Raw genomic sequence first — 26547 nt, 5'->3', positions numbered from 1 at the left:
CGACGTCGTTTTAATGGAACATCAATGCGACGTCGGTTTAACTGTGATGAAATCCGACGTCGTTTGGGATCACGAAAATCGGGGGGTAAAAATAGGAATATGGAGAGGTGTTTGGCGTACCCTTGCAAAATTTTATTTTTGTTTATTTTCTTTGGAAAACCCACATTTTGGCATTTTGCTTTCATTTTGCCCCCCCTGTTTGGAGCATTTGTACTTGCAGAGCCGAGGCTTCACATCTCAGAGCAATCGAGCTAGCTGATACAGCGCTCTCTCTCTCTCTCTCTCTCTCTCCCCGAGCTCTAATACCGCCGGAGAAATGGCCTTCTTACTCAGCAAATCTACCTTGTTTTCTCAGTTGCGATCCCATTCTCAGGTCCTCTCTCTCTCTCTCTCTCTCTCTCTCTCTCTCTCTCTCTCTCTCTCTCCCTGAGCATACGAGTGTGTATCTTTGTTCAATGATCTTATTGTATTTTTTTTCACTCTCCCTCTGTAACTCGCAGAAGACGGAAGACTCACTAGCTCTTTCACGACGTGGATTCCATATTGAACCAGGGGCTCGCGAAAAGGCTGTGAGTATTTTCTCATAACTTCTATTGGGTTTTTTGCTTGACAATAATTCCGGACTCCGTTCATTTGGATCGTCCCCTTTCTGTCGCTGTAGTAGTATTCGGTTAGCTAAATTTTTCTGCATAATCGTGATTAGGGAGTAATTAATGACATTGTGAATTACCGGAGTTTGGTTCAAATTATTGAAGATCATTAGGAGCAAATGGGTGAGTTCCGATGGGAATTCCTCCAAAATGGGAAGAGAATCCTTAATTATGTCTTCCCCCAAATCAAATTAGTACAAAACGCTCAATTTGTGTCCAAATCTTGATAGGTCAAAGCATTTAGAATTTTTAACTTTTTAATTCAATTAGTTTCTTTGGCTTGCCCTTATTTTCCAAAAAAACTATTGCCCCTAGTTCAGCCAATTTGATGGAAATAAAATACCCAGCTTTTCTGAATTTCCTCCCCAATGCTTGCCTTGACCAAATTTAGGACTTTTTTTTTTTTTAATTTTTTTGATAAAAAATTTAGGACCTGATTTTTCTCTGCACAAGTTTTAGTTCTGTGGAATTTGTGCTCTCAATCTGAATCCAAATTTGGCTTACTAATCCCCAAATTTGGTGTCTATATTTGTGTACCAAGTTCAATGCGTGATTGCCATTTGAATGATTTGATTTTTCTTGTTTTGTTGGGTGAATAATCTTTGAGCCTCTTTCCCTATTCAGTGGAGAGCGAGCATGTCACACCATGCTCTAACATATACGGTAATATGTTCATTGAGGGAACTCATTGATTGGTTTTGGTTATGTGGTCATTATTAATTTTCTGTTGTTTATGCTACATTTAAACAAAATATATATATTGGCCTACCATAAAGGGATACCTGTTTCATTCTTAATTTTATTTTCTTGAAACAATCTCATAGGTCAATTTATGGAATTGCAAGTAAATGGCACATTGGACATACTTTTTATGCATTTCATCCTTCATATCATGTTTAAGTCAACATCTAACAATGAAAAAAATAAACAAATAATAGAACTTTGAATATCTAATTTCAGTGTCGTCTCTAATGGAAGATATCTTTGTGTATTAGGTTAAAGTGAGTGGCCTAATGCCAAATAGGCTTGAGTTCTTTTTGGTCAGATAATTAGTTATTTCTGTGCTGGGGGATATGACCCATATGCTTTATGTTATAGTACTGGAATGACTCTGATTAACTTGTCTAATCGTACGTATACATTATAATCTTACTAATGCATATTTTGTGCTTTGAGTCTTGATAAACTTGCTCAGCAACTTGTTCCCGATATGTGTCATGAATGCCAACATACTGTGTGCTTCATGCAACATTCCTGCTTGTCAGCTTTTAATTTTCATCCTTCTAGATAGTATGTTTAAGCTTTTAAATGCAGTCGTACCTTGTGTATGATATTATTTCTATTGCACTAAGAAGCTCTATGCGCTTGTAAATCCAATAATCTATTGGGTTTTAATGAAAAGTTTTATAGAAGTTATTCTTTTGCCCTTCCTTTGTCCCATTATCCTTGGCTTGTGTTTCCTTTAGCACATCATCCTTTGCTTAAACTCTTTAAGTAAATAATAATAGTAATAATCTTTTTAAATAATAATAATAATAATAATAATAATCTTTTTCCCAGTCTCTAAAGTTTGTAATTTTATGGAAAGTGGTATAAAAGTGAAAGAGAAGAGATGAAAAAGGGAGAATGAGAGTGCATTGTGTATTTTCCACCTTATATTGGAAAGAAAACCAGTCAATGCAATTAACTAAGTTACAAAAAACTATTTTACCCGTACTGCATTAGATTGACGAGTTAAATTATAGTACTATTAGTTTTCGGGACTGCATGTTGAGTGCATTTATGTTTTTAATCTTCAGCTTACACATTTAATGAGATCTTTTAGAGGCTATTTTGTGTTAAACTGATTGAATTCATCACTCTGGCACCAAGATTGCCCTAGATGGCGGCTTATCCAATTTAAATCCTTTGAAGACCCTTTTTGTTACTTTTTGGCATAAATAGCTATTTTCTCTTCCTATTTTCTGAGCAGATCTTGTTTCTTGTTCCACTTAAAAATTAATCACTTTTTTGGAATTGTTTTATAATTATGTGTATTACTGCTCTCCTCTCAAATTTGGCAAATAGGGTGTGCGGTCCTGATTTGCTTTTTTATTCCTCTTTCTTTTTCATCTATTAATACTCACATCTTATAGAAGTAGCTTATATTCTGCAGCTAAAACTTAACTTCATTTATCTGCCAGGATTGTAAGTTCACTCAAAATCCAAGGATTACAACTTTTGGGGTAAATCTACCCCAAGTTCATCAAGCATGTATTCTTAGCCCTCTTAAGAGTAGAACTTTTTTTATTTATTATTTGAATCCATATCCAACTGGGTGTAGGGCTTGAGCAAGGGCAACTAGTTGTAGAGCTATTTTGAAACTTGGACCAGGCTGGCCAGTTCTGGCCAGGTGATAGCTGAAAACCAGATTTGGATTGACATGGTGGAGAAACTGCTGACCCGGTTCAAACTGGTGCAAAAGGCTCATTGACATCTACCCCCAGGATACAACTCCTTCGATTGGTGTGCACTCACCAATTAGGAGATAGGAAACACACATCTTAGTTAAATCAGACACATATACATGATCATATGAAAGAAAACATCGATTTGACCAATAATAAAAGAATTTTTAGATAGAAGACTTTATTAGGAAGAAGGAAATTATAGCATTTTCATACTTCTAAATCTTCTACCTTCCTAAATATATATATTGACATACACAATTAATTTCAAAAGGGTCACAAAATGGTCACAAAATGGTCATAATTTTTTTTATAGCTGTAATAAAATTAAATAAATAATTTAAATGACCATTAGAGGAGAGTAGTAAAGGCTTTTGAAATTTGAAATACCTTTACATAAAATACCAACAACTTTCCCCTTTTCTATTTTCCTTAGTAGCCAATGTGTAGAGTAGAATAGTGGAGAAGGCTACGGATAGGGGGATGGTGAGAGGGTTGGAAGTGGGTGGAGATGGAGTGGTGATCTCTCATCTTCAGTATGCAGATGACGCCATTTTCTTTTTAGAAGATCACAACCCTTCTTTCTGCTGTGTTGCGGGTATCCTCAAAATATTTGAGAGAATTTTGGGGCTTAAAATAAATATGGGGAAAAGTGGTTTAGCAAATATTAATGTGCATGTTGATGAAGTTAGGAAGCATTAGGGAAAAAGTGAAAAAGTATATATATAATTTTTTTGTCAATAGCAGATGAAGCAGTCTTCTATTGTGGGGTGTGGTATACTGGTGTGGCCTTTGACTTATCTAGGGATTCCATTGGGGGGCAATCCTAGATGTGCAGATTTTTGGAATCTGGTAGTGGAGAGAATGGCTAAGAGACTTGACGGTTGGAAGGGGGCTTTTTTTTTTCCTTATGGGGTAGAATCACCTTCATTTAGGCCTGCTTATCTAGTAGCCGGTTATATTTTGTCTGTTTTGATTCCAGTGGGGATTGCTAAGAAGATTGAGAAAATTATAAGGGATTTCTTGTGGTCCAGAGTTAGGGGTTTTAGGGATCAAAATGAGGTGAGATGAGGTTTGTAGGTGTAAATCAGAGGGAGGGATGGGGCTTTGGAAATTTTGTGTAAAAGCATTGCCCTTTTAGCTAAGTGGTTATGGTGTTTTCCCCTAGAAGATCACTCCCTTTGGAATAGTGTGATATGAAGCAAGTATGGGGCGGGTGGGAGTGGGTGGGATACCAATGTTAGTTTGCAATGTTCATTGGAGAGCCCATGGAGATCTATTTCTCAAAATTTATCCATTGTTTAAATTTGTGGTGGGAATGGATTGTCGGATTCAATTTTAGAGATCCATAGTTTGGGAATGATATTCTAGCCACATCTTTTCCTTGTTTTTTTTTTTTCTTTTGAGCTTAGGGCAAGGTAGTATGATTTCTTTCTTTGTAGTTGACTTGGGTAGCCCTCTAGTCTCATGGAACTTTCATTTCAGAAGATCTCTTAACTCTTAACAATAGAGAATTGTTGGAACTTTCCTCCTTGTTCTCATTATTAAACAACTGTCATCTTTCTTCAGCTAGGGATACTTGGTCTTGGGTTTTGGATCATTCAGGGGTGTATTCTTGTTAATATAATATATATATATATATATATATATATATTTTTGGAGTTTTTGACCCTTCCAATTCTTGTTTTCCCCTATATTAATGCATTTGGAAGGCAAAAGCTCCCCCCAAAGTTAAGGCTTTCATATGGCTGATTGTGCTTAATGAATTCAACACTAATAACCTGTTGCAAACTTGCAGATAAGGAGACCTTTGAAGGCCTTATCTCCAAATGTTTGCCTGCTATGCTAATTGAATTTTGGAATGGCACCTCATCTATTTTACACTGTGACTCTGCTTGGAGAATTTGGAATAATTTATTTGGTGTGATGGGAGAATCTTGGGTCTGCCTAGTGTTGGTGGAGGAATTGTTGTCTATTTCTTTTGAGGGGGTGATCTAGGACGAGAAGCGGCTATTTGGATGGATCATTTTGACCTAATTAGGAGGCCTATGTCCAAGAATAGGGTGAATGGTTATTGGGTCAGAAACCCAAATTTGCTTAGTTATTTAGTTTTTTAAGTATATGTGTGTAGTCGCTTGTATTAGGATTATTTATGTTGGGGGCTTGTTTGTAGTAATTGTGTATTCTAGGGGTATGTTTGTAATGTAATGTAGTATGTTAAGAGGCTTTCTTATAAATAGTGTGTGAATGCCATGTTGTAGGCAATTGTTGATGAATTTGATATAAAGTGAACTTGAGTTTCCCCCTGGTATCTCCTCTCTCTCCTCCCTTCCTCTTCTTCTCTTCTGATTTCTCCATGGCTGCAGAACCTTGATGCTGCCCCTGCATCAAGGGAGTTGATAAAAAGGAAGGAGAGGGTTGCACTTTGGAAATGCGGTATTTTTGTATTGTGGGGATTATGGTTGGAGCGTAATGTACGGATTTTCTTAGGGAGAAAATTAAATTGGCAGCTGGTTTGGGAGAAGGTTCACTACCTGGCTTCTTTATGGTGTGATGGGTTCAGTTGCTTTAAGGAAGTTTGTTTTTTGGAGGTTCAGCGAGAATGGAGGAATCTTTTGCTATATTATGTTTTCTCTAGCTTTTGTTTGATTAGTTTATTTTTCTCTATTTTTCCAGAATTTTGACAGCAGAAGTCTTTTTCTCTTTTTCGTAAATTCTCCTCTTATCAAGGAAATCTCTTCTTGTCCCCAATATATATATATATATATATATATTTATAGGTCACATCAATATGCTTTACACATTGGATTCTTTCAAAAGATTATCGTTTGAGTGTCCTTCACCGTCCCTAGAGCGGAAGGTCAAGTTAGCCTTGGTCGACGCGTGGTCTTTTAAACGATAGGGAAAAACAGCCTTGGAGGCTGGAATATAAATAGGCCTCAATGAGTTCCTGAAATTCTTTCCTGAGCTCAACCAACCCCCTTAACTTACTTAGACTGGGCTTGGGTTTTGCAACAGGTCGAAGTCTCGCTATATATATGTATGTATGTATGTATGTATGTATAAATATATATGGTTTATACAACTTAAATAATTTTTTTAAATTGAACCAAATCAACACTACTAGCATTTATAGTAATTATAATGATGATGATGATATGTTTCAAGAAGATTTTGAGAAAATAAAAAAGTAATACAAATTTTGGTATTTCTGTAGTGCATTTTTTGTGTGCGAGTAAGCGTTAGTTAGTTTGTTTGTGAGTTACAATTTTAGTATTTCTGTAGTGCGTTATTTGTGTGCGAGTAAGCGCTAGTTAGTTTGTGAGTTATTGAGGGTAATATGATCATTGTTATGTACTTGGCATATATTATAAAATATTAATAGAGGGAGAGACCTATTGTTGTGATCAGTGTTTTAAAAGGTGTTCATGAGGCGTCCCTCATAAAATGCTCTAAGGCATAACTTGAAAGGCGTAAATCTTAAAATGTGTACGCCTCAAGGGAGAATGCGTATACCCTAGGACAAAAGGCGCGCTTTTTACGCCTTATATTGAAAGGCGTATGCCTTTTGGGAGCAGCCTAATTTAAAATTATTTAAGAAAAAAAACAAGTAAACAAAACTGATAGGGCTTTGACAAGCGTCAAAACCCCCCACTCTCGACGAAGTTTCTTTCTTCCAAGCTTCCATCTTTCTCCGACAACTCCTCCAGCTTCTCGTCTCTCTTCAAAGAGTGGACAACCCCTTTTGACGTCTTGTTTCTCTCTGACGATCCCCTCAGACCTTTCGTCTCTTTCCAAGCTTGCATCTAGCTTCGAATACTCCTCTAGCTTGTCGTCTCTCTCCGACGAGTTGACGACCCTTTCCAACTTCTCATTTGCCTCCGATGACCCCTTCGACGTCTTGTCTCTCTCCGACGACCCTTTCAGACCTCTAGTCTCTCTCCAGGGACCCTCTATAGCCTCTCGTCTCTCTCTGCAACCCCCTATAGCCTCTCTGCTTCGAGATCTCTTCTCAGTTTGAGGTCTCTCCTCGAACTAATTTGAGTATTCAGCCTCTCGTCTCTCTCTGCGACCCCCTACAGCCTCTCTACTTCGAGATCTCTTCTCAGTCTAAGGTCTCTCCTCGAACTAATTTGAGTATTCAACTCTCTCTCTCTCTCTAGTGTTATTTGTAGCAAACTCCCAAGAGTCTGCCAGTGTCTCTAAAACTCATTGTTTGAGTTTGTTAGCTAAAATTGGCCTATATGATATTTAAAAATTATGTTTTTATTTTTTTTCTCCATTATTCTAAAATTTTTCTCAATATAATACTATATATAAATTTATTTTATTTATTAATTAGTTTAAAAAATAGAGTCCCAAAATGCTTACGCCTCAATGCCTCAAGGCTTCGCCTTGCGGAGGGTAAAATGCCTCACTTTACACCTTCGCCTTTTAAAACATTGGTTGTGATTATTCCTCCCAATTACCCAATAATTTAACATGATATCAGAGCATGATACATCCTATACCCTAAGTGTCATAGCCACACCCAAACCAAACCCTAACCCTCGTAGTCTTATGCATGTTTTCCACTGTAAGAGGGTCATACAAACTATTGAAGGCCTGTAAAAACTCCAGCATTCACCGGGCAACGCAGCATCGCTAAAATTCGGATGCCAATAACAGTTTAGAACCCTTGGAATCTCTACAGTTTTGCAAAATCAATCTCATAGCATTCACAACATTGCCGATCCACTCATCCTTGAAACCCCATTACTGGAAACTGCCTCATGCACCCTCACACGGAGGTCGAAGCATAGAAGTGCACTGGCACCTGAGGCTCCATTTAGCTATGTTTCTTTGGCCAGAACTGTTCCTATGTCATTTGAATCCCTTTATGAACCATATTAGAGTTTTTGGTGATGGATTTTGTTCAAAATTCCACCCTTTTAGTTTTTAATTTGCGCCATTCTAGGAATCATTGCTGGTTCGGCTGGAAGCTGTTTGATAATGTTTACCAAGCCCATTGGGGCCTGAAACAGTGGCATCTCATTGTGTTTGTGAGTTGCTTCGATTGTTTATCTTGTTTGTTTTGTGCTTGTAATTTGCTCTGGTGGTCTACGTTGTGTGTTTTAGGATGGAGGCCATGAGTCTCAAAAATTTTCCCTCGGTCACTTGTTTGGCCTTTTGGTGAACAACTTACTATAACTGTCTCAAAGGAAAAGTATTTGAGGTTCCTGCTCTATCTGGCATCCCAAGTAGCATCTCATCACATTGCATCTTTGCTTAGAAAGGTAATCCTACAACCTACATGTTATCTAGCATCTCTCCCACTAGTCCTTGATTTCTTTTCTGCCCTCCAGTTGTTTAAAAGCCTACCTTGAGTTACCCTTGTTAATGGGTCCACTGTGGCAGTTAAGGGATTTGGATGGTAAATCCTACCCAAGCCAATTTCATCATAGGCTGCACATTCAGAAGGGAGTTAAGTGAGGGTGTGCTATCCTTTGTTAGCAGGTTCTGGAAGTGAAGAAGAAAGGGATAAGACTGATGCCATTAAGGCACTGAAATTGATGATTCTCAGTCTCTTTTTTCTTCAGTTTTGTATATTCCTAACTAAATCTCCCTTTAATCTTTTGTCTGTTAATAAGATTGCAAGGTTGCTGAATTGTTATATAACCTTCTTTCTTGATTTTTGTTATTCGAGATTTGAAGATGAGGAAGATGATTTGCACAAGATGCATGGCTGGTAGATTTTACTACCTTGAGTTGCTTTCTCCTCCTGTTGCTTGCACTGCTGCTGCTATATCTCATCAAATCCAGTATCGCCTTGGTCATCTTTCATTGGACAAGTCAAAACAGCTAGTTCCTACTTTAAGTTTTGTGTCTAATTTTAAGTGAGTCTTGTCAATTAGGAAAGCATCATCATGTACCCTTTGCTTTTCGAGTTAATGAACAGTCAGCCTTTTAATCCCAATTTTTGGGTTCCCAGTCATGTCACATCAAAGTTGGGTTCTGATATTTTGTTACATTTGTGGATGACTACTCTAGGATGACTTGGCTGTATTTAAGAAAATATTGTTCAGAGTTGTTTAATATTTTTTTGTGCCTTCTGTTCTCAATTAAGGACTTAGTTTCTTCATGGGATAATGCATAATCCCTAGAAGCATAATCCCTGTCTAGAACCAAAAAATGATGAAATATATGCATTATGAACATTAGTAGGATGAAAAAGAGAAGGCAAATTAACAGTAAAGGGTTGCTCCCTTAACCAAATATTCTCCCAAATTGAAACCAAGAGCCATCCCTCACTTTGTTTTTTAGCAAATGGAAAGAACAAGTGTAAAATCTTTGGAAAGAATTTCCAAGGGCTTATATGGTAGCTCTAATGCCCATATTAGCATCCCACCCATTCTCGTATAAACCATATTTATTTTTTTATCACCTTATGCTTAATAGAATCAACTTTTTACGGGAACACCATAACCACTTCACCACTAGAGTGATATGTTTAGACATCAAGTTGCCGAGAACCCCCAGAATTTGTGTTTTACCTCCCTTTCTTAATGTCTTCTTTCTGTACATCTCTTCTACTTCTTTCACAACAAGGTTGAATTTTTTTTTTCCAATTTCTTTTCTGCTTCAGTGTTTCATTTTCTAAATTTTGACCTCTCCTAGTAGTTTTTCTTTTGGGCCTCAATGTTTCACTTCTCTTCTTTGATAACCAGCTTGAACGATACTTTCTCGTTCCTTCAACTCAGTGCTTCACTCCTTTTTTTCCTCTTCTCCTTTCTTATTTCTCTCCTTTGTCATCTTTCTTTATTTTTGTCTTCATCTTTCATGGTCTGGTGAGACATCTCTTTTCGGGTTCTTATCCATTCAGGATATCATCAGACTTCTCTTGTAGTATTGAATTTTTTAGTATGTTGAATTCGATTATTAGTGATCATAAGTTTACAAATTAAGAGTATATTGTATAGGGAATTTTACACATGCTTAATAAATATGAGCCTAATGCTTAGTTTTCAAGTACCCTATGCACCTCACTGCTCTATGATGGCACTCTTGGACATGGTCAGACAGTTTGAGGGCACACTTTAGACATGATGGACATGTCTTTTGGCAACATAGGTATCAAATCGAGATTCAAATTGTGAATCGAAATTCCAATTTTGGGCATGAATAATCGAATCAAACCAATCAGTACAAATTTCTAAAATCAGTTCTAAATGATTTGCATGTATTGACTTATGAACAAGCAGCAAGATAGTAAAATACATTTAAATTTTGACTCAAAAAAAAATTATATTTCATAAGAATGCTTTCCATGGACAAATGAAAAAAGTAACGGAAGGAGTCAAGTAATATTAATAAAAATATGAACTTTATGCTATTTAAGGGAAAGAATAAAGAATAAAAAATAAAAAACTGAACTTTTGGTGTTTATCAACAATTAGAAAAAAAATATTTCATGTATATTCTTTCTCGATTTAAAAACAAAAAGATAATGAACCTAAAAAAAGGATAATAATTGAACAAACTACTAAAAAAACCAACTTTTGAATCTTAAAAATATAATGAAACATGAGTACTACCTTAGCCGATGAGTGTTTTGCCCTTCAATGACAGAACAACACTATGCTCTTCCGAGAGTGAAAAATATCTTTTTATGAAGACAACATAAGACCTAAAGTTCTAATTTCTCCTCTTTTTTTGCACAAAATTGACGTAGGCAAGGATGGACAGTAATGGTGTAAAAATGAAAGCAATACAAAAATAAAGAAATGTTGTTTTGAAGTTTTAAACTAGTTGGATCTTTAAAATCATCCAGAATCGTATGAATCAATATATTCAGATTGATTTGTTAGATTCACAAGGTGAATTGATAGAGTCGACAATAATTCAGTTGTTTTTAGATTTGCTAGTAAGATTCAAATCGATTTCGTATGGAATTGATACCAACTGTATGATTGAAACGTGAATGGTAAGATTCTAACAACTATGTTTGGCAAGATGATGCATCTTAGGGAGTGGAGTTGGGGGGAAGGAGGGGTGTTTTATAAGCATAAACACTACCTTCGGTCATTTGGTCCAACTTCAAACTTTAGAGCCTTAGCAGGAGACAAAGCTCATTTGATTATTTGAGCTTGTGGCATTTGATCTCCAGCAAGTATCTATGTCTCTATGGGTGTACAAATATTGGCCTCAATGACTATTGTAAACTCCTTGGCCTTGGAGTGTCATTCATTCAAATTATGAATTTGTAATACCAAATTATAAGCACATGCAAATGTAAATTTTTTTGTATACAGTATTTAAGCATTTGCGCCTATACATATGCTAGTGTACCAGCATCATGCCTATGTGTTTATATATGCACTACAGACACACACATACACACACTTATTACAGCCAAATGGAAAATACTAATATAAAATATTATTGAACAATATTTTAAATCAATCATTTAACTGATTTATTGATGTGTCACCATTGTGTCATATCCTTATTTCCTTGATGTCGTCATACTCTGTACTGTGCCTTGCACGTGCCATGTGTCGGTCTCGGTGTTCCTTAGCTGTCTCGTTGAGGTTGCATGGGCACATGTTTTACTAATTGCATAATTTTTTAGAAACACGACATCAATATCATCTCATTTCCTATTCTCTCTACGTGTCAATTTTACTTCATAGATATTAATCATTTGTCATTTCTTCTCTTTTCTTATTGTTAGAGGTTATATATGTCTTTTAGTATTATTATTATCGAGTGTGTTAGTATGTTAATTAGTGAGAGTTAGTAAGGGTATTATTGTCATTAGAATGTATTTAAATTTTTATTATAAATAGATGGAGAGACCTATCTTCAAGTTAGGTAATTCATTTTTAATCAAATCTTAACATCGTATCAGAGCATGATCCTATCTAAACTCTATTTCCCTCAGTTGCCGCCAGAAAACACTATTCCTGCGGTTGGTTTTCCCTAATCCACCTCCATCCCATACTATATCACAAAACCAACCATATACCCATAATCAGACCCCCCCCCCCCCTCTGCAAAGATCCACCTCACAAAACCCCATTTCCAGAGGGCTCCCCACGCGCCCCCACACGCCAGCCAAATGCCGCAGGGCCGACCCCACACGCTGGTGCATGAGAGCAGTTCTGGCCACTTTTTGCCTTTTTTTTTTTCCTTCTCCCATACTCCGATTCCTTCTTAAGACTATATTATCAAGCTGTTAGGCCAGTTTTTTTGCCAAAAAATCAACCTTTTTCAACCATGCACTCGCAGTATTCCGTAAATTTCTGTTCAGGGTTTGTGAAGGCTTCCTTGTTAGTTTTTTTTGGAGCTGCAGCAGCATTCGTATGTTCAGTTGTGAGGCTGTGGCAGTGCTATATCCGTCGGTGAGTTGTTCACCTTGTCTGTGGTTGCGTCGGTGTTTCACTGGTTTGTGATTGTTCCGATTATTAATTGCTCTTCTTGTTTTTGGTGTGGTAGCTGTTTGTGAGTGCTGTGGCAGCGCTATATCCATCGGTGAGTTTTTCACCTTGTTCGTTGTTGTGTTGGTGCTTCACATAGTTTGTGATTGTCCCAATTAGTTTTGATTGTTCTTGTTTTTGGTGTGATTGTTGTTTGTTGGGATGGAATCTATGAATCCCAAAAAAATTGTTTTCTACATTCTTGCCGCAAATAACGACTCAAAAGTTGGGTGGAAAGAACCGTATGCAATGGTTTAAAGCTGTTCGGATTTATTTAGTAGGATTAGAGATATCTGACCACTTGCTCCAATATGAGTCTTCTGATGAGAAGAGAAAAGACGTGTAGGTTCAAGAAAATGCCTTGATTGTTTCCCTTTTATGGAATTCAATGGAGCTATAGATTGCACAGATGTGTATGCATCTAGATATGTGCATGGAGATTTGGGATTATGTCAAACTTATTTACTCTAGTAACATTACACGTATGTATGATTTATTCTAGGAACACTTTTGTTGACTTTTTGAGTCCGATCCCTGTTTTGATAATGACAACCCATAACATCTCATTTGTGCGTTCAGTCTTTGAACAGATTTATGATGCAAAAGGCGCAAATGAGAGATGCAATATGGAAGCCAAGAAGTACTTAATTGAGCACTATTTATGGCATATTCCATGGTGTGTTTAGGAGCAGAAGACTGAAAATAGTATTTAGGTTTATTTGTGCATGCATGATCATTTGGTTTAAAATTGAAGTTCATCTCACAAACAACCTTAGAACCTTAGGACCTTCAAGTATCATGAAAAACCTTTTTACTTTAAAGGCTAAACTTACAAAAGGTTTTTAAATGGGTTTGAACTTAAAATGAAGGCAAAACACATTTTTATTTAAGGCCCAGTTGACCGGCATGTGCAAATGGGCAATTTACAAAAGGCCCAGTTGACCGGCCTCCCATAAGTCTATTTGGGCCAGTCGACCGGAGTGTGCACATGGCCAAATCTTTAATGGCTCAATTGACTGGCGCATTTAAAACGAGTGAAGCCCAATCGACCGGCCTTCAAAGCATTTGAAGCCTAGTCGACTGGATCATGAGCCTAGCATGCCATTTCTCGCGAAATTGGAAATCGCCTTAGGGCCAGTCGATTGGACCTTGTCCCAGTCGGCCGGACCTCTCGGGATTTCAAATTTTGGGGCATTTAATGGCTAGAAAATTCAAAATAAAATAATATTATATTGCCCAATGGTCATATAACGGTCAGAAATTGTTTTTGCCTATAAATACTAACCCCATTCACTTGGAGAAGGTTGGGAGAATCCCTTTGTAAATTTAGTTGAATATCTTTTGATTCTCCCTCATATCTTTACACCCTTTTGTTCATCAAATTCTTATTTTCTCCTACTCTTGAAAATCTTTTTGGAGAAAATATTTTTGGGGTTTATTTGAAAAAGGCTTAAGCTTATATTTAATTCATATAATATATTGCTTGAAGGTCTTGTTCTTTTTATTCTCATGTTTCTCAAAGATCAAATTTCTCCCATACTCCTTTTATTTAGAAAATATTTTTTTGGGGGAAAACTTTTTAAGGGTTTCTTGGAAGGCTTGAGCATATATTTAATTCATATATATATTGCTTGAAAGTTTCCTTATTCTTGTGAGATTTCAAAGATCAAATTCTCCTATACTCTCCTTTTGAAAAATTATTTTTGGAGAAATTTTTTTATTCAATTACGGCTTGAGCATATATTTTACATTCATATTTATATTGCTTGAGAGCCTACTTGCAATTTTATAGGTCAATCATATTGAGAAAGAAAACCCTAGTTTCTCTCATTCTTTTATTTGAAAAATATTTTTGCGGAAATTCACTTGGGTTACTCAAGAGTGCTTTGAGCATATATTTCATTTATATATGCTTGCTTGAAAGGTCCCTTAGTCTTGAATGCTTTGAGTATAATTACACTCATATTCATTACTTCAAAGCATTCTTGTTCTTGATACTTTCTAAGGTCAAATATTTGAGAAAAATCATTTTCCAAACTCTCGGCTTTTACTTAAAAAATATTTTGAGGGGAATTTCATATACTTTACCGAGCTTCATATATAAATCATATGAGAGTGCATTTAGTTTTTAAATGTGTACAAACTAGCTTTTATAGAAGCATTCTTAATTGTACAAAAAGTGTTTTCCGAAGCAGCCCTTCCCGGTTCAAGTTGTGAACCATGGCCAAGTGATGGTACATCACTTGGATAGGGTGGCTTTGCCCTATTGAAGGAGTGGTTGCAGAATGATCCGCACTGAGCGAGTGTACATCGCTCAGAGAGGCAGCTGTGCTTAGAAGTAGCAGACCAGGTGTGGGGTATCACCTGAAGAGGAGGGCTCCACCTTGTAAGGAGTGTGTAAAAGGGGGCTCCACCCTGTAAGGAGTGTAAATGATTTGGCTCTGCCCGGTTAAGGGAGCTGGTTAGTGAAAACCTTAGGGGTTTTGCCTAAGGCAAGGACGTAGGTATTATTGGCCGAACCTCGTTAAAAATCATGGTGTCGTTCTCTCTTTCTTATCTGCTTTTCATTTCTGCACTTTAATTTACCCCACGTGTATGCCTATTTGCTTATTGCTATAATTGTTCTGCATACACGCTTTGAGTTTTAAGTTGGGATATGTTTCGGTGAATTGGTTAATTAATCCGAAATTTTTTTTTTAAATCCAATTCACCCCCCCCCCTTCCTCTTGGGAATACATCATTCCCCACAACTTTCAGCTACAACAAGGAGATAGGAGCATTGTAGATTGTTTTGGAGAGAAGGAGCATACTCATGAGGAGCTTAACATTGTGCAACGTATAATTGCCGACATTCGTGAGATGCAGAAGTAGAGGGAGCATATGACAGTTCTTCATGTTCTAGCAAGCTTGAGACCTGAGTTTGAGGCAGTTCGGTCCTAGATACTCAGTAGTGCTGGGCTGCCATCATTTTCTGATGTTTATTCTCGTGTCCTTCATGCTTCCTTTAGCACACATTCTCATGTTCTTGCATCTGGCTCTGAGAGGACAGCCTTTGCCATACAGAGTGATTCTAGTTCTCTACCAAATAGCCGTAAAAGTTATCATGGTGGTTCAAGTAGTCGTAGTGGTAGAGATGGACGAGGCAGATGTACTCCTCCCAAGTGCACTCATTGTGGACGGAATAATCATGGTATTGAGTAATGTTGGGATCTCCACAATAGACCTTCACGTGTTGGCAATGCAGCCACCACTAACTTCATACCTTTGGGGGCAGCAAATGAAGCCACCACCGACTCTATCACCTTTGGGGTCGAGTGGGGGGCAACGTATTGTCTCTATGTAAGAGGAAGAGTATTCCAAGTTCTAGCAGTATCAAGTGTCACAATAAGCTTCTCTTCACATTGCCTCTTTTGCCCAATCCTGTAAGCACACAATATGCCTGTCATCCAGTACTTCTCATCCTAGTCCTTGGGTCATAGACTCTGCTACCACTGATCATATCATAGGTGTAGCTTTTTCTCCACTCTTCAATATCTTGCAAATTTAACTTGTGTTGCTCTTGCTGATGAAACCACTACTATAGTCAAGGGAATTGGGACTGTAAATCTCACTTCTTCTATTTCTCTTACTTTGGTTTTATATTCCCAAATTTCCTTTCAATCTTATGTCTGTTAGCAAAATTACTAAATCCATGAATTGTTTAGTGACATTCTTCCCTAATTCTGTGGTTATTTAGGACTCCATTCTTTGTTCTTAGTGGTAAAATTCCCTACTCCATTCTCTTTTTTAATTCACCTTTATTTTCTCTTCCTCGTATATTTGGGTGTGTCCTTTGTTCATCGACTAACTCTTGGGGTGGATAAGTTGGATCCTCGTGCTATAAAATGTGTCTTTCCGAGCTACACGTGTACTCAAAATGGATATTGTTGTTATAGTCCTGTACTGCATCGCTTCTTTGTTTTTGCCAATGTTACCTTCTTTGAGTCCACACCTTACTGCACCCAATCACTGAGTGCTTCTAAGCTCAATGAGTCTCTTCCTTTGCCTAATCTTCCAAATTTTACGTTTCTATCCTTGCCTAACCAACCATCTGAGTGTCCATGTAGTTCGAGTCCTTCTTATCACCTTGATCATCTTAATTTGCAGGTGTATTCATGACGGCGGCTCCAAGGTAGAGAGTACCCTTTAGCTTCTACTACAACGCCTTTGGTTTCCTCGTCTAATGATCATATTTCTCATGATGTTGATCCTCCTATTGCTATTTGGAAAGGTAAATGCACATGTACCCAACACCCCAGTTCCAACTATGTTTCTTATGACTCCTTATCACCTTCCTTTCATTGTTTTGCCACTGCTCTATCATCTACTACCCTTCCTAAATCTTTTTCGAAAGCCTTCGCCCATTTAGGATGGAGGGGTGTTATGGTTAATGAGATGAATGTTTTACATGACAATGGTACTTGGGACTTGGTACCTCTTCCTCCGAACAAATCTGTGGTTGGTTGTCGTTGGGTTTACACTATGAAATTCAACCCTGATGGTTCTGTGGCTCGTCTAAAGGTTCGTCTTGTTTCTAAGTGATACACTTAGGTGTATGGTCTGGATTATTTTGGTACTTTTTCTCTAGTTTCCAAACTTACATCAGTACGTCTATTCATCTCTTTGGCTACTATTTGTCATTGGCCTTTGCATCAGTTAGATGTAAAAAAAAATGCCTTTTTGCATGGTGACCTTGAAGAAGAGGTTTATATGGAGCGACCACCTAGGCTTATTGCTCAGGGGGAGTCAAGCTTAGTGTGTTAGCTCAAAAAGGCTTTATATGGTTTAAAACAATCTCCCAGAGCATGGTTTGGCCGTTTCAGTGTTGTAGTACTTGAGTTTGGTCTTTGACAATTTGTTGTGGATCATTTTGTGTTTTATCATTATACTTCATCTAGTAGGATCCTTTTTGTTTTTTATGTGGATGATATTTTTATTACAGGTGATGATGATAAAGCTATTTAGAGTCTCAAACATTTTCTACTAAGTAAGTTTTAGACCAAAGATTAGGGACTTTTGTAATACTTATTGGTTTTAGAAGTATCGAGATCTCGTATCAGAACTGTTGTATCATAAAGGAAGTATGTTCTTGCTTTGTTAGATGAAACTAGCTTGTTGTATCATGAAGGAAGAATGTTCTTGATCTATTAAATGAAACTGGCTTGTTGGGATCTAAACCAGTTGATACACATATGTATCCTAGCAGAAAGTTAATTTCGGATATGGGTGATTTGCTACCTAATCCTGGACAATACTGGAAACTTGTCGGAAAGTTGAATTATCTCACAGTTACTCGGTTGGATATATCTTTTGCAACAAGTGTTGTGAGTCAATTTCTAGATTCTCCGAGTACAAGTCATTGGGACGCAGTAATTTGCATCTTGATATATCTCAAAGGTGCACCTGGGAGAGGTTTTTATATCGTGATCAGGGTCACACCTTATATCCATGGATATACAGATGCAAATTGGGCTGGATCGCCTTTCGATCGGAGATCCACCATTGGGTACGGTATCTTGGTTGGTGATTTGGTTTCTTGGAAAAGTGAGAAACAAACTATGGTAGCAAGGTCAAGTGCTTAATCATAATATAAAGCTATGGCTCACACTACCTGTGAACTTGTCTAGTTGAAGAACATGTTGGAAGAATTGGGTTTTCTGCATTCTCAGCCTGTGAAGTTGATTTGCGATAATCAAGTTGCTCTTCATATTGCCTCCAACCTGGTCTTTCATGAGCAGACAAAGCACATTGAAGATGATTGCCACTTTGTTTGGGAGAGACTCGTGTAGAAGCTCATTACAACCGCTTATGTGAAGTCGGACATGCAGCTTGCTGATTTGTTTACCAAAGCGTTGGGGTGGGGTGGGGTGGGGAGTGCTCATGTTAGATTCATTTGTAACAAGCTAGGAGCCTATGACATTTATGCTCCAGCTTGAGGGGGAGTGTTAGAGGTTATATATGTCTTTTAGTATTATTATTATTGAGTGTATTAGTATGTTAATTAGTGAGAGTCGGTCAGGATATATTGTTGGCATTAGAATGTATTTAATTTTTTATTATAAATGGAGGGAGAGACCTATCTTCAAGGTAGGTAATTCATTTTTAATCAAATATTAAAACTTATGTTACAATATTCGTCTATATCAAAATTTGTATCCTTTTTACTTGAAAAGAGAGAAGGTTTTAATCGCTTAATTTCACTTCCACCATTTCTTCCTTAGCTTTTAAGTGAGTCCTATTCTCTTCTATTACAATTTTATACTATGTGCACTTTGTAGGCAGGGTTGATTCAATACTTTTAGTTTTACTCGTGCCTACTGTCTATGCCAAAAAAAAATTATATTGGCTGTAAGAAACCATAAAACTTGACTGAGAAAGCAATACATGGGTAGATACTGTTGGAATATTTCTATATTGCCTTTGTCTGAATGAATACATTGCTTTGTGTTGATTTAAATTGAAAATTTCACGTCAATTTTCTTTCTGCATTCTTATTTGTCATATTCTTCAATCAACATTTCATCTGTATGTTTTCTTGTTCTGTATTTCCAATTTATCACATGTTCTGTACAGTGTTTTTGTAGTATTTTCCTTGCATAATGCTTCAAGAATTATTTTCAAAAGTAAGATTTCTATCTGTTAGTTGTAAGAAAGCCATATGTTGGACAATATTTTTAGGGGGATCACTTATCAAAAAAAAGAAAGAGATCAATTTTCAATTTGGTATTCAGACCTTTGGCTAGATATCCTTGAATTATGTTATTTATCTCTTTTTCTGTGTCAATTTGTATCTGAAGGTTCCCTTGTGCAATGTCTTAAACTAATCTCATTTATTTGCAGCTATTGGAAGCTGCACCGGCATTGAAGCGGTTCAAATCACATAAGAAGAATGTTTGGCGAGTCAAAAGAATGGGGGATGTGCTCACGATTGTTGTTGTAGCTGGTATGCTAGTGTTTTCATTATAAATTGATCAAATTCGGTTTATCATTTTCCTTCATTTTTTTTTGGGGGGGCGGGGGAGAGGTCTTTGCTTTCCTCTTGAAGATCAAGCAAGCTCTTTATATTGTGGATTTTGCATAATTGAAACTCTGCATACATACTTCCATTATAATAAGCATATCACTTGGAATGATGTTTTTTTTTTTTTTTCAAATTAATTTAACAATAGATTTTTTGTTATTTTCAAAATATTTGTTTTGTTTAAATTTCTTTTAATAGGTTTGAACCGTTTCATTGCCAACTTTAATTTCTTGAGGGGATTTCTATATTAGAGGATAACTTTGATAAGAACTAAAATAGATTCCAAAATAAAATGCAGATATTTTCAATTGAGGGTCTGTCTGACTATTCTTAGACTCAAAAGATTAATCAGTATCCTACAAACTTCCACCGCTGGAATTCTGAAACTAGCTATAGATTTCTAATGACTTATGTGGACATGATTTGTGAAGGCTTTTTGTGTATAATTTGTCTTTATGGTTTTTATTTTTTAAGGGAAGTTTGGAAATCTTCTGGCCTATCAGACACCAAAAAAATTGTATTCAGATGCATATGATTATGCCAATGAGTGACTTGGTGGAATTCAATTGAATGATGGATTAGGCTTTTGATGATGACTAATGTTGGTTTTCTAAGTGTGTTTTCTTCTGCTTTTGTGCATTTGAAATGATTCTCTCACTGGAAGATATACCTTTGCTTTTGATTGTTGTTCTTAAGAATTTGAAGTCTCATGTGCAGCAGGGTGGGGATTTGACAAATTTGAAGAAAGAGGGTTGGGTGGAATGATGTGGTAAAGGGAGTTGATCAGTCAACACTCACCACCCACAATAAACAGTGACTGCTGTTTCAATTGTCATGGTATGATGTTGGATAAGGGTGAGAAGCAGGTGGTTGGCTTGCAATACGGTTGGTGACTAGGATTCCCAAGTACACAAATATCAGGAGAATACTGCTTGACCGGAGCAAGATATTTTTGGGGTGGCTGTGTATTCCTCCTGCTTTTGATTTATGTGAGACATTTTTTTCCCCCCTTTAAGTGAAGTTGCCTTCCCTTTTCAACTCATAGGAATCTTTATTCTACGAAGGAGAAAATCCCCTCTGAAGAAATGGATCCTACAAAGGAGAAACCCCCTCCGAAGAAACTAGTGAGCTAATAGGTGCATTGTAGAAAGAAGAAACCTTAGACGAACAAGGCAGATTCCTATGAGTTGAAAAGGGAAAGAGTTTCACTTGAACAAATCTTATTCTTGTATCCCATTGACTGGGAGGAGTTTCCTAATCTTTCTCAAGTGGTGCTACCTAGACCCACATCTGATCATTTGCCTATCTTGTTGGAATCTAGGAAAGTGCCTTGGGGTCCCACCTCGTGTAGGTTCAAGAATATGTGGTTAGAGCATGGCTCCTTTCAGACCTTGGTTAGGTACTTGTGGAGTGAGGAAGTGGAAGGGGCTGGGAGCCTGGGAGGGATTTAGATTTATGAAGAGGAGGAGTTTCCTAATCTTTCTCAAGTGGTGCTACCTAGACCCACATCTGATCGTTTTCCTATCTTGTTGGAATCTAGGAAAGTGCCTTGGGGTCCCACCTCGTTTAGGTTCAAGAATATGTGGTTAGAGCATGGCTCCTTTCAGACCTTGGTTAGGTATTTGTGGAGTGAGGAAGTGGAAGAGGCTGGGAGCCTGGCAGGGATTTAGATTTATGAAGAGGTTGAAAGAAAATCTGAAAGTGTGGAATAGGGAGGTGTTTGGCGACATTAGGATTAAAGTCTATTATTCCAGGAGAGTTGGAAGAGTTAGTTAGGAAGGAATAAGTTGTGATCCTTTCTAGGGAGGAAGAGGTTAAAAAGGTTTCTCTGGAGAACAAATTGGAAGAGCTCATTTTTAAGGATATGAGAAGTTGGAGGCATAAGGACAAAAGCTTAAATGGGTTAGAGATGGTGACTGTAATTCTGAACTTTTTCATAGGATAGCCAATGGAAAAATGGGGAAGAATTTGATAGGGAGTTAGAGGTGGATAGGGGGAATATTATCTTAGATCCTAATGTGATTGCCTCTTAAGATCATGGATTTTAATTATAATTTGTATACTGAAGAGGATGAGAATAGATCGATGGTGGAAGGATTAGAATGGGATCTTTTGCCTATTGATAATATAGATTGTTTCGAGAGACCTTTTGAGGAAGAGGAAGTTAGGGCCATAGAATTTTGGGATGGAGAGGGATAAAGCACTTGGGACGGATGATTTTAATTTAGATTTTTATTAGTATTGTTGGGCAGTGGTGAAGAATGACCTAATGAGGGATTTCAATGAATTTTATTGGAATGGGGTTTAAGTAAGAGAATAAATTCTATGTTTATAACTTTGGTATCTAAGAAAAGTAGGTCTATCAAGATCTCTGACTATAGATTGATTAGTCTCATTTCGGGTCTTTATAAAATAATCACCAAAGTGCTAGCTAAGAGGTTAAGTGTGGCGCTTGATAAGACTATTTCTAAGGCCCATAGCACTTTTGTGGTGGGGTAGATTGATTGTGGATACAATCCTGAATGTTAATGAAATTGTTGAGGATATGAGGAGGAAGAAGAAGGGGCTTGTTTTCTAAGTTGGACTTTGAAAAAGCTTATAATAGAGTGACTTGGAACTTTATGGATAAGATTTTTGTGAGAAAGGGGTTTGGAGAGAGATGACGTAAATGGATGAAAGGTTGTATGTCTTATGTGAATTTTGCAATGATAGTGAATGGTGAGTCAAAATCTTGGTTCAAGGCCTCAAGGGGAATTAGACAAGGAGCTCTTTCTTCGTTCTTGTTTGTGCTAGTGGCTGATATTTTGAGTAGAATGGTAGATAGGGCTGTGGATAGAGGTTTAGTGAAAGGCCTTAAAGTGGGTATGGAGGAGATCACAGTGTCACACCTTCAATTTGCGGATGATATTATCTTTTTTCTAGAGTACCATAAGCCTTCTTTCATTATTATATATTTGAATAGGTTTTGAGGCTCAAGATTAACTTGGGAAAGAGTGGTATTGCAACTATTAACGTGCCTGCAAAGTGTGTTAGGGATTTAGCCATGCAAGTTGGGTGCACTAAGCTTGGTTGGCCATTGTCCTATCTAGGGGCTCCTTTGGGAGGTAATCCTAGATCATTTAGTTTTTGGGATCCTGTGGCGGATAGAGTGTCCAAGCATTTAGATGGGTGGAAGGCAGCCGTTCTTTTTTATTTGGGAGGGAGGATTACTCTAATTCAGGCTTTTATTTCTAGTACTTCATTGTATTTTCTTTCTATTTTAAAATTCCAACGGGAGTTGCTAGTAGGATTGAGAGAATTATGAGAGATTTTCTTTGGTCAGGGGTAGCATAGGTATCATTTCGTGAGCTTTGGGGAGGGAGGGTTTGTAAGCCTAAAAAGGAGGGTGTTTTGGGTCTTAGAAATTTGGTGTCTAAAAGCACAGCTCTTCTGGCTAAGCGACTTTAGTGGTTCCCACTAGAGGTTTCTTCATTGTGGCATAGAGTTATTAAAAGTAAATTTGGACTTGATGGGAATTGATGGGATACTAATTTGGGTTTTAGATGTTCTTCAGATAATCCATGGAAATCTATAGATCATATTCACCCTCTCTTTATTCCCTATACTCAATTTGTTTTGAGTAAGGTTGGAATATCTATTTCTGAGAGACCTATAGATGGTGTTTTGTCCACCTATTTTCCTTTTCGTTTTTGATCGAGCTCAGGGAAAAATGATCCCATTTCTTCGTTTAGAGTAGACTCAAATGGTCCTTTACCCTCTTGGGATTTCCATTTCAGGAGAACCTTGAATGATAAGGAAATTATTGAGTTAACTTCTTTATTGATTATGTTGAATAATTGTAGGGCATCCTCTGAAAATGATAGCCGATATTGGTTGTTGGATTCTTTAGGAGTCTATTCTTGTAAATCTTTCTTTGAATTCTTGGTTTGGACAAATTCCTCTTTTCCTCTTTACAAGGTAATATGGAAAGCCAAAATTCCCCCTAAAATAAGTGTTTCTTTGGTTGATTGTGCTTAATAGGATAAATACTAATGACTTGTTGCAGATGAGGAGACCTTTAAAGGCTCTCCTTCCTGATATTTATACACTGTGCTTTAATTGTTCAGAGTATGTTTCACACCTTTTCCTGCACTGTGATTATGCATGGAAGTTCTGGAACAAGTTATTCAATTACTTTGAAGAAAGCTGGGTTTGTCCTAGAGATGTGGAGGAGTTCTTGGCAATTTCTTTTGTGGGATTTGGGAGGAAGAAGGAATTACATTATGAAATTGTGCTGTATTTGCAGTGTTTTGGGGTTTGTGGAAGGAATGTAATGTGCTATTATTTGCAGGGGAGGAGTTACCATATTGGTTGGTGGAGAAAAGATTCTGTTTATGGCTTCTTTTTGGTGTATGGGCTATGGAAATTTTAAGCTAATGTGTGCTTTCAGAAGTTCAGTGCAATCGGAAGTCTCTTCTAAGGGCGTCTTAGAGTTTTTTTCATTGGTTATTTTTGCAATTTTCTTTTTGGTTTTCCCGAAGATTATCAGACTTTGTTAAGGATATGTCCACTATCTTGCTTGTAAATTCTATCTTTATCTAATGAATTTCTTTTTCTATTAAAACAAACAAACAAACAAGGCAGATTCAGCTCCAAAGAAATCTCTCCTGCCCAAGAACATCCTCCGAGAAGTGTACCCTATTAACTTTAAAACAAGTGAGGAAAAAACTGGCCCACCACCTGGGACACGAACTTCCAAGGGCGGGCATGAGAAATAGTACTGCTTCCTTTCATCCTGCTAACCTCATTTACGTTCCTATTTGCACGTGATAGATTTTTTGATGAATTATGTGAGCAATATTGGCATAATTTGAGTTCCTCAAACTTATGGTTGGCATTTCTCCTGTGTCACAATTCCTTTAGAAGGTTTGAATAGTGTTCCTATTTTTAAGAAGGGTAAACGACACTTAAGTCCCTTAAGATTTGGAAAAAAGACACTCTCTCCTAAGGTTTCAAAAATTATAGGGACCTCCTTTGAAGTTTCAAAAATTCTATAGACCTCTCCTACATTTTGCCAAAACATAAATCTCTCCTTATATTCAGCGAAATGGTAAATTCTTTTTTGAGGGGTATAAGTGTCCCAAAAATCCAAATGTCAAGGAAGGTTTGTGGGATTTTGAAATCTCAAGTCACGTCAGTGGGATTTTTTAAACCTCTGGAGAGGTCTGTGTTTTTTTGCCAAACCTCAAAGGAGGTTAGTGTCTTTTGCCCTTTTGAGAATGGTTAGTTTGGGAGAAGTAACTGATACCAAAATCCAAAGGAGATGGTATTTTGTCCGCCATTGTCTCTCCTAAGGAGGTTAGTGAGTTTGTGGTTGTGTCCTCATCGAGGCCAAGAAGCTAGGGTGGATGTGGCCAGAGCAAATGAAACAGGGTAATTGTGAGCTAGCCACATATAGTGCTCTATAAAGTATGATGGAGAGGGTTTGAAAATGAGCCTTTGATGTAATTGCATTATTTTCTTTCTTTTTATTTCGTCAATTTCCATTGTTATTTTTTATTGGAGGACTTCATGCCCTTAGTTGTCATTTTCCTTCTTTTTCCTAGTAATTGTTTTCTTCTGCCATAAAAAATTTCTCCATTTGTCATCACCTAATGCTTCAAATTTGCCAATATATGTAAGCAGCATCATGCACTTATGTTATTAGACTTGTTTCGTCATTTTTCAGTTTTCAAAATTTTAATAGGAATAAACTTGGGTTAATTTTAATCCATCAAATATTGAGACCTGTAGATTTGGAAATTTGGTTTGTATAGGCTGTCAATCTGGTAACATTTTTTATAGCCTCATGGGCCATTTAGTAACCTTTTATCTCTGAAGCAGTCATGCGCCTTGAATTTTTCTCAAATTTTTACTCGCTTTTTTTCAGTCCTTTAGTGTGTGTTGTTATGCTTTTCTTCTTTTTGAGCTATCAAAAATTGCAGAATCACTAATGATTTATTTGTAGCAGTATTATTATTATTTTTAAGCCGGACCATAAGATCACTGTTCTGACCTCTGAAATAGATTTCAACTTACAAAAAAAAGAGCTAGCTGCCGTTGCATAGCCATACTATGACCTTATGCACGTCCTGGAGATCTCCCCTCATTTTTAGTTGCTTCAGCTTGTATCATATCACCCCTTGTGGGATTAGTTCATCCATTGCTTGATGTGATGGAAGATACTGACTTGGACTAGTGATTTTATGTATCCTGTATGCTTTGCTTAGGCTTAGCAAAAAAAAAGTAATGTATGCTTGCTTAGACCCGACTACTGGTCAGTATGTCTATATATGGTACATCTTCTCGTCACACAATGCAGTCTTGAACTGTGATTTGCCATTCAAAAATCTCTCAATTTCTTCAATATTTTTCTTCCAGGTTGTTGCTATGAAATCTATGTTAGAGCAGTAATGCGAGAAGAAGCTCGGAAACAGGCTGAGGAAAACAACTGAAGGTGCATAATGTGGTGTTAGTTCGAGGTTGCTATCTTTGTTTTGCAGCAGCCTTCCCTCTATACGAGCCTTCCATGTTGAATAAGCAGGACGATCATGTTGCACTTCAATGCTTGTGACACCATAGATTCTGCTCATTTGGCCCTTCCCACCTTTCAATCTTCAATAATATCTGTTATGTAGTGATTTCACTGAATTTAATGAGTATTATGATTTTTTTTTTTTTTTCTGATTTCTCATGTTCACTTTTGTTTTGAAGTTCATCTCTTTTGGATGCCATTTTCCATTGTTCTATGATGATGAAGAATATATCAGAATGCCATGACAGGGTGCCCTGGTGAGTTCATTCCTGTGATTGATGAAGGGTTGAAGTACAGGCTTGAAGCAATGGATTTTAAGTATTGACACAAAGAAAGACTGATCCAGTGTGATTTGAACTTTTTTGCCCACAAATGCAAA

The 26547-nt window shown here is 37.2% G+C and overlaps 1 protein-coding gene across 1 annotated transcript; it reads left to right on the top strand.

The window, feature by feature from the left end:
* Positions 1-118: 118 nt before the first annotated feature.
* LOC131145584 (succinate dehydrogenase subunit 7B, mitochondrial-like) lies at positions 119-26367 on the top strand. The gene is made up of 4 exons (XM_058094754.1): positions 119-373; positions 501-569; positions 19435-19537; positions 26015-26367. Exons 1-4 carry the CDS (start codon positions 317-319, stop codon positions 26086-26088), a joined length of 303 nt encoding a protein of 100 aa, XP_057950737.1. The 5' UTR covers positions 119-316; the 3' UTR covers positions 26089-26367.
* Positions 26368-26547: the final 180 nt, after the last annotated feature.

The sequence above is a fragment of the Malania oleifera genome, chromosome 13, assembly GCF_029873635.1.
Source record: "Malania oleifera isolate guangnan ecotype guangnan chromosome 13, ASM2987363v1, whole genome shotgun sequence".
NCBI classification, from domain to species: Eukaryota; Viridiplantae; Streptophyta; class Magnoliopsida; order Santalales; family Ximeniaceae; genus Malania; species Malania oleifera.
The sequence above is the reverse complement of the archived record's forward strand: the minus strand, read 5'-3'. Positions and strand labels throughout refer to the sequence as shown.

What these genes read in the sequence shown, in the direction of transcription:
- LOC131145584 (XM_058094754.1), top strand. Translation starts at nt 317, where the DNA reads ATGGCCTTCTTACTCAGCAAATCTACCTTGTTTTCTCAGTTGCGATCC. An exon ending in AGTTGCGATCCCATTCTCAG is followed by an intron (nt 374 to 500) that starts GTCCTCTCTCTC and finishes TGTAACTCGCAG; the next exon opens with AAGACGGAAGACTCACTAGC. An exon ending in CACGATTGTTGTTGTAGCTG is followed by an intron (nt 19,538 to 26,014) that starts GTATGCTAGTGT and finishes TTTTTCTTCCAG; the next exon opens with GTTGTTGCTATGAAATCTAT.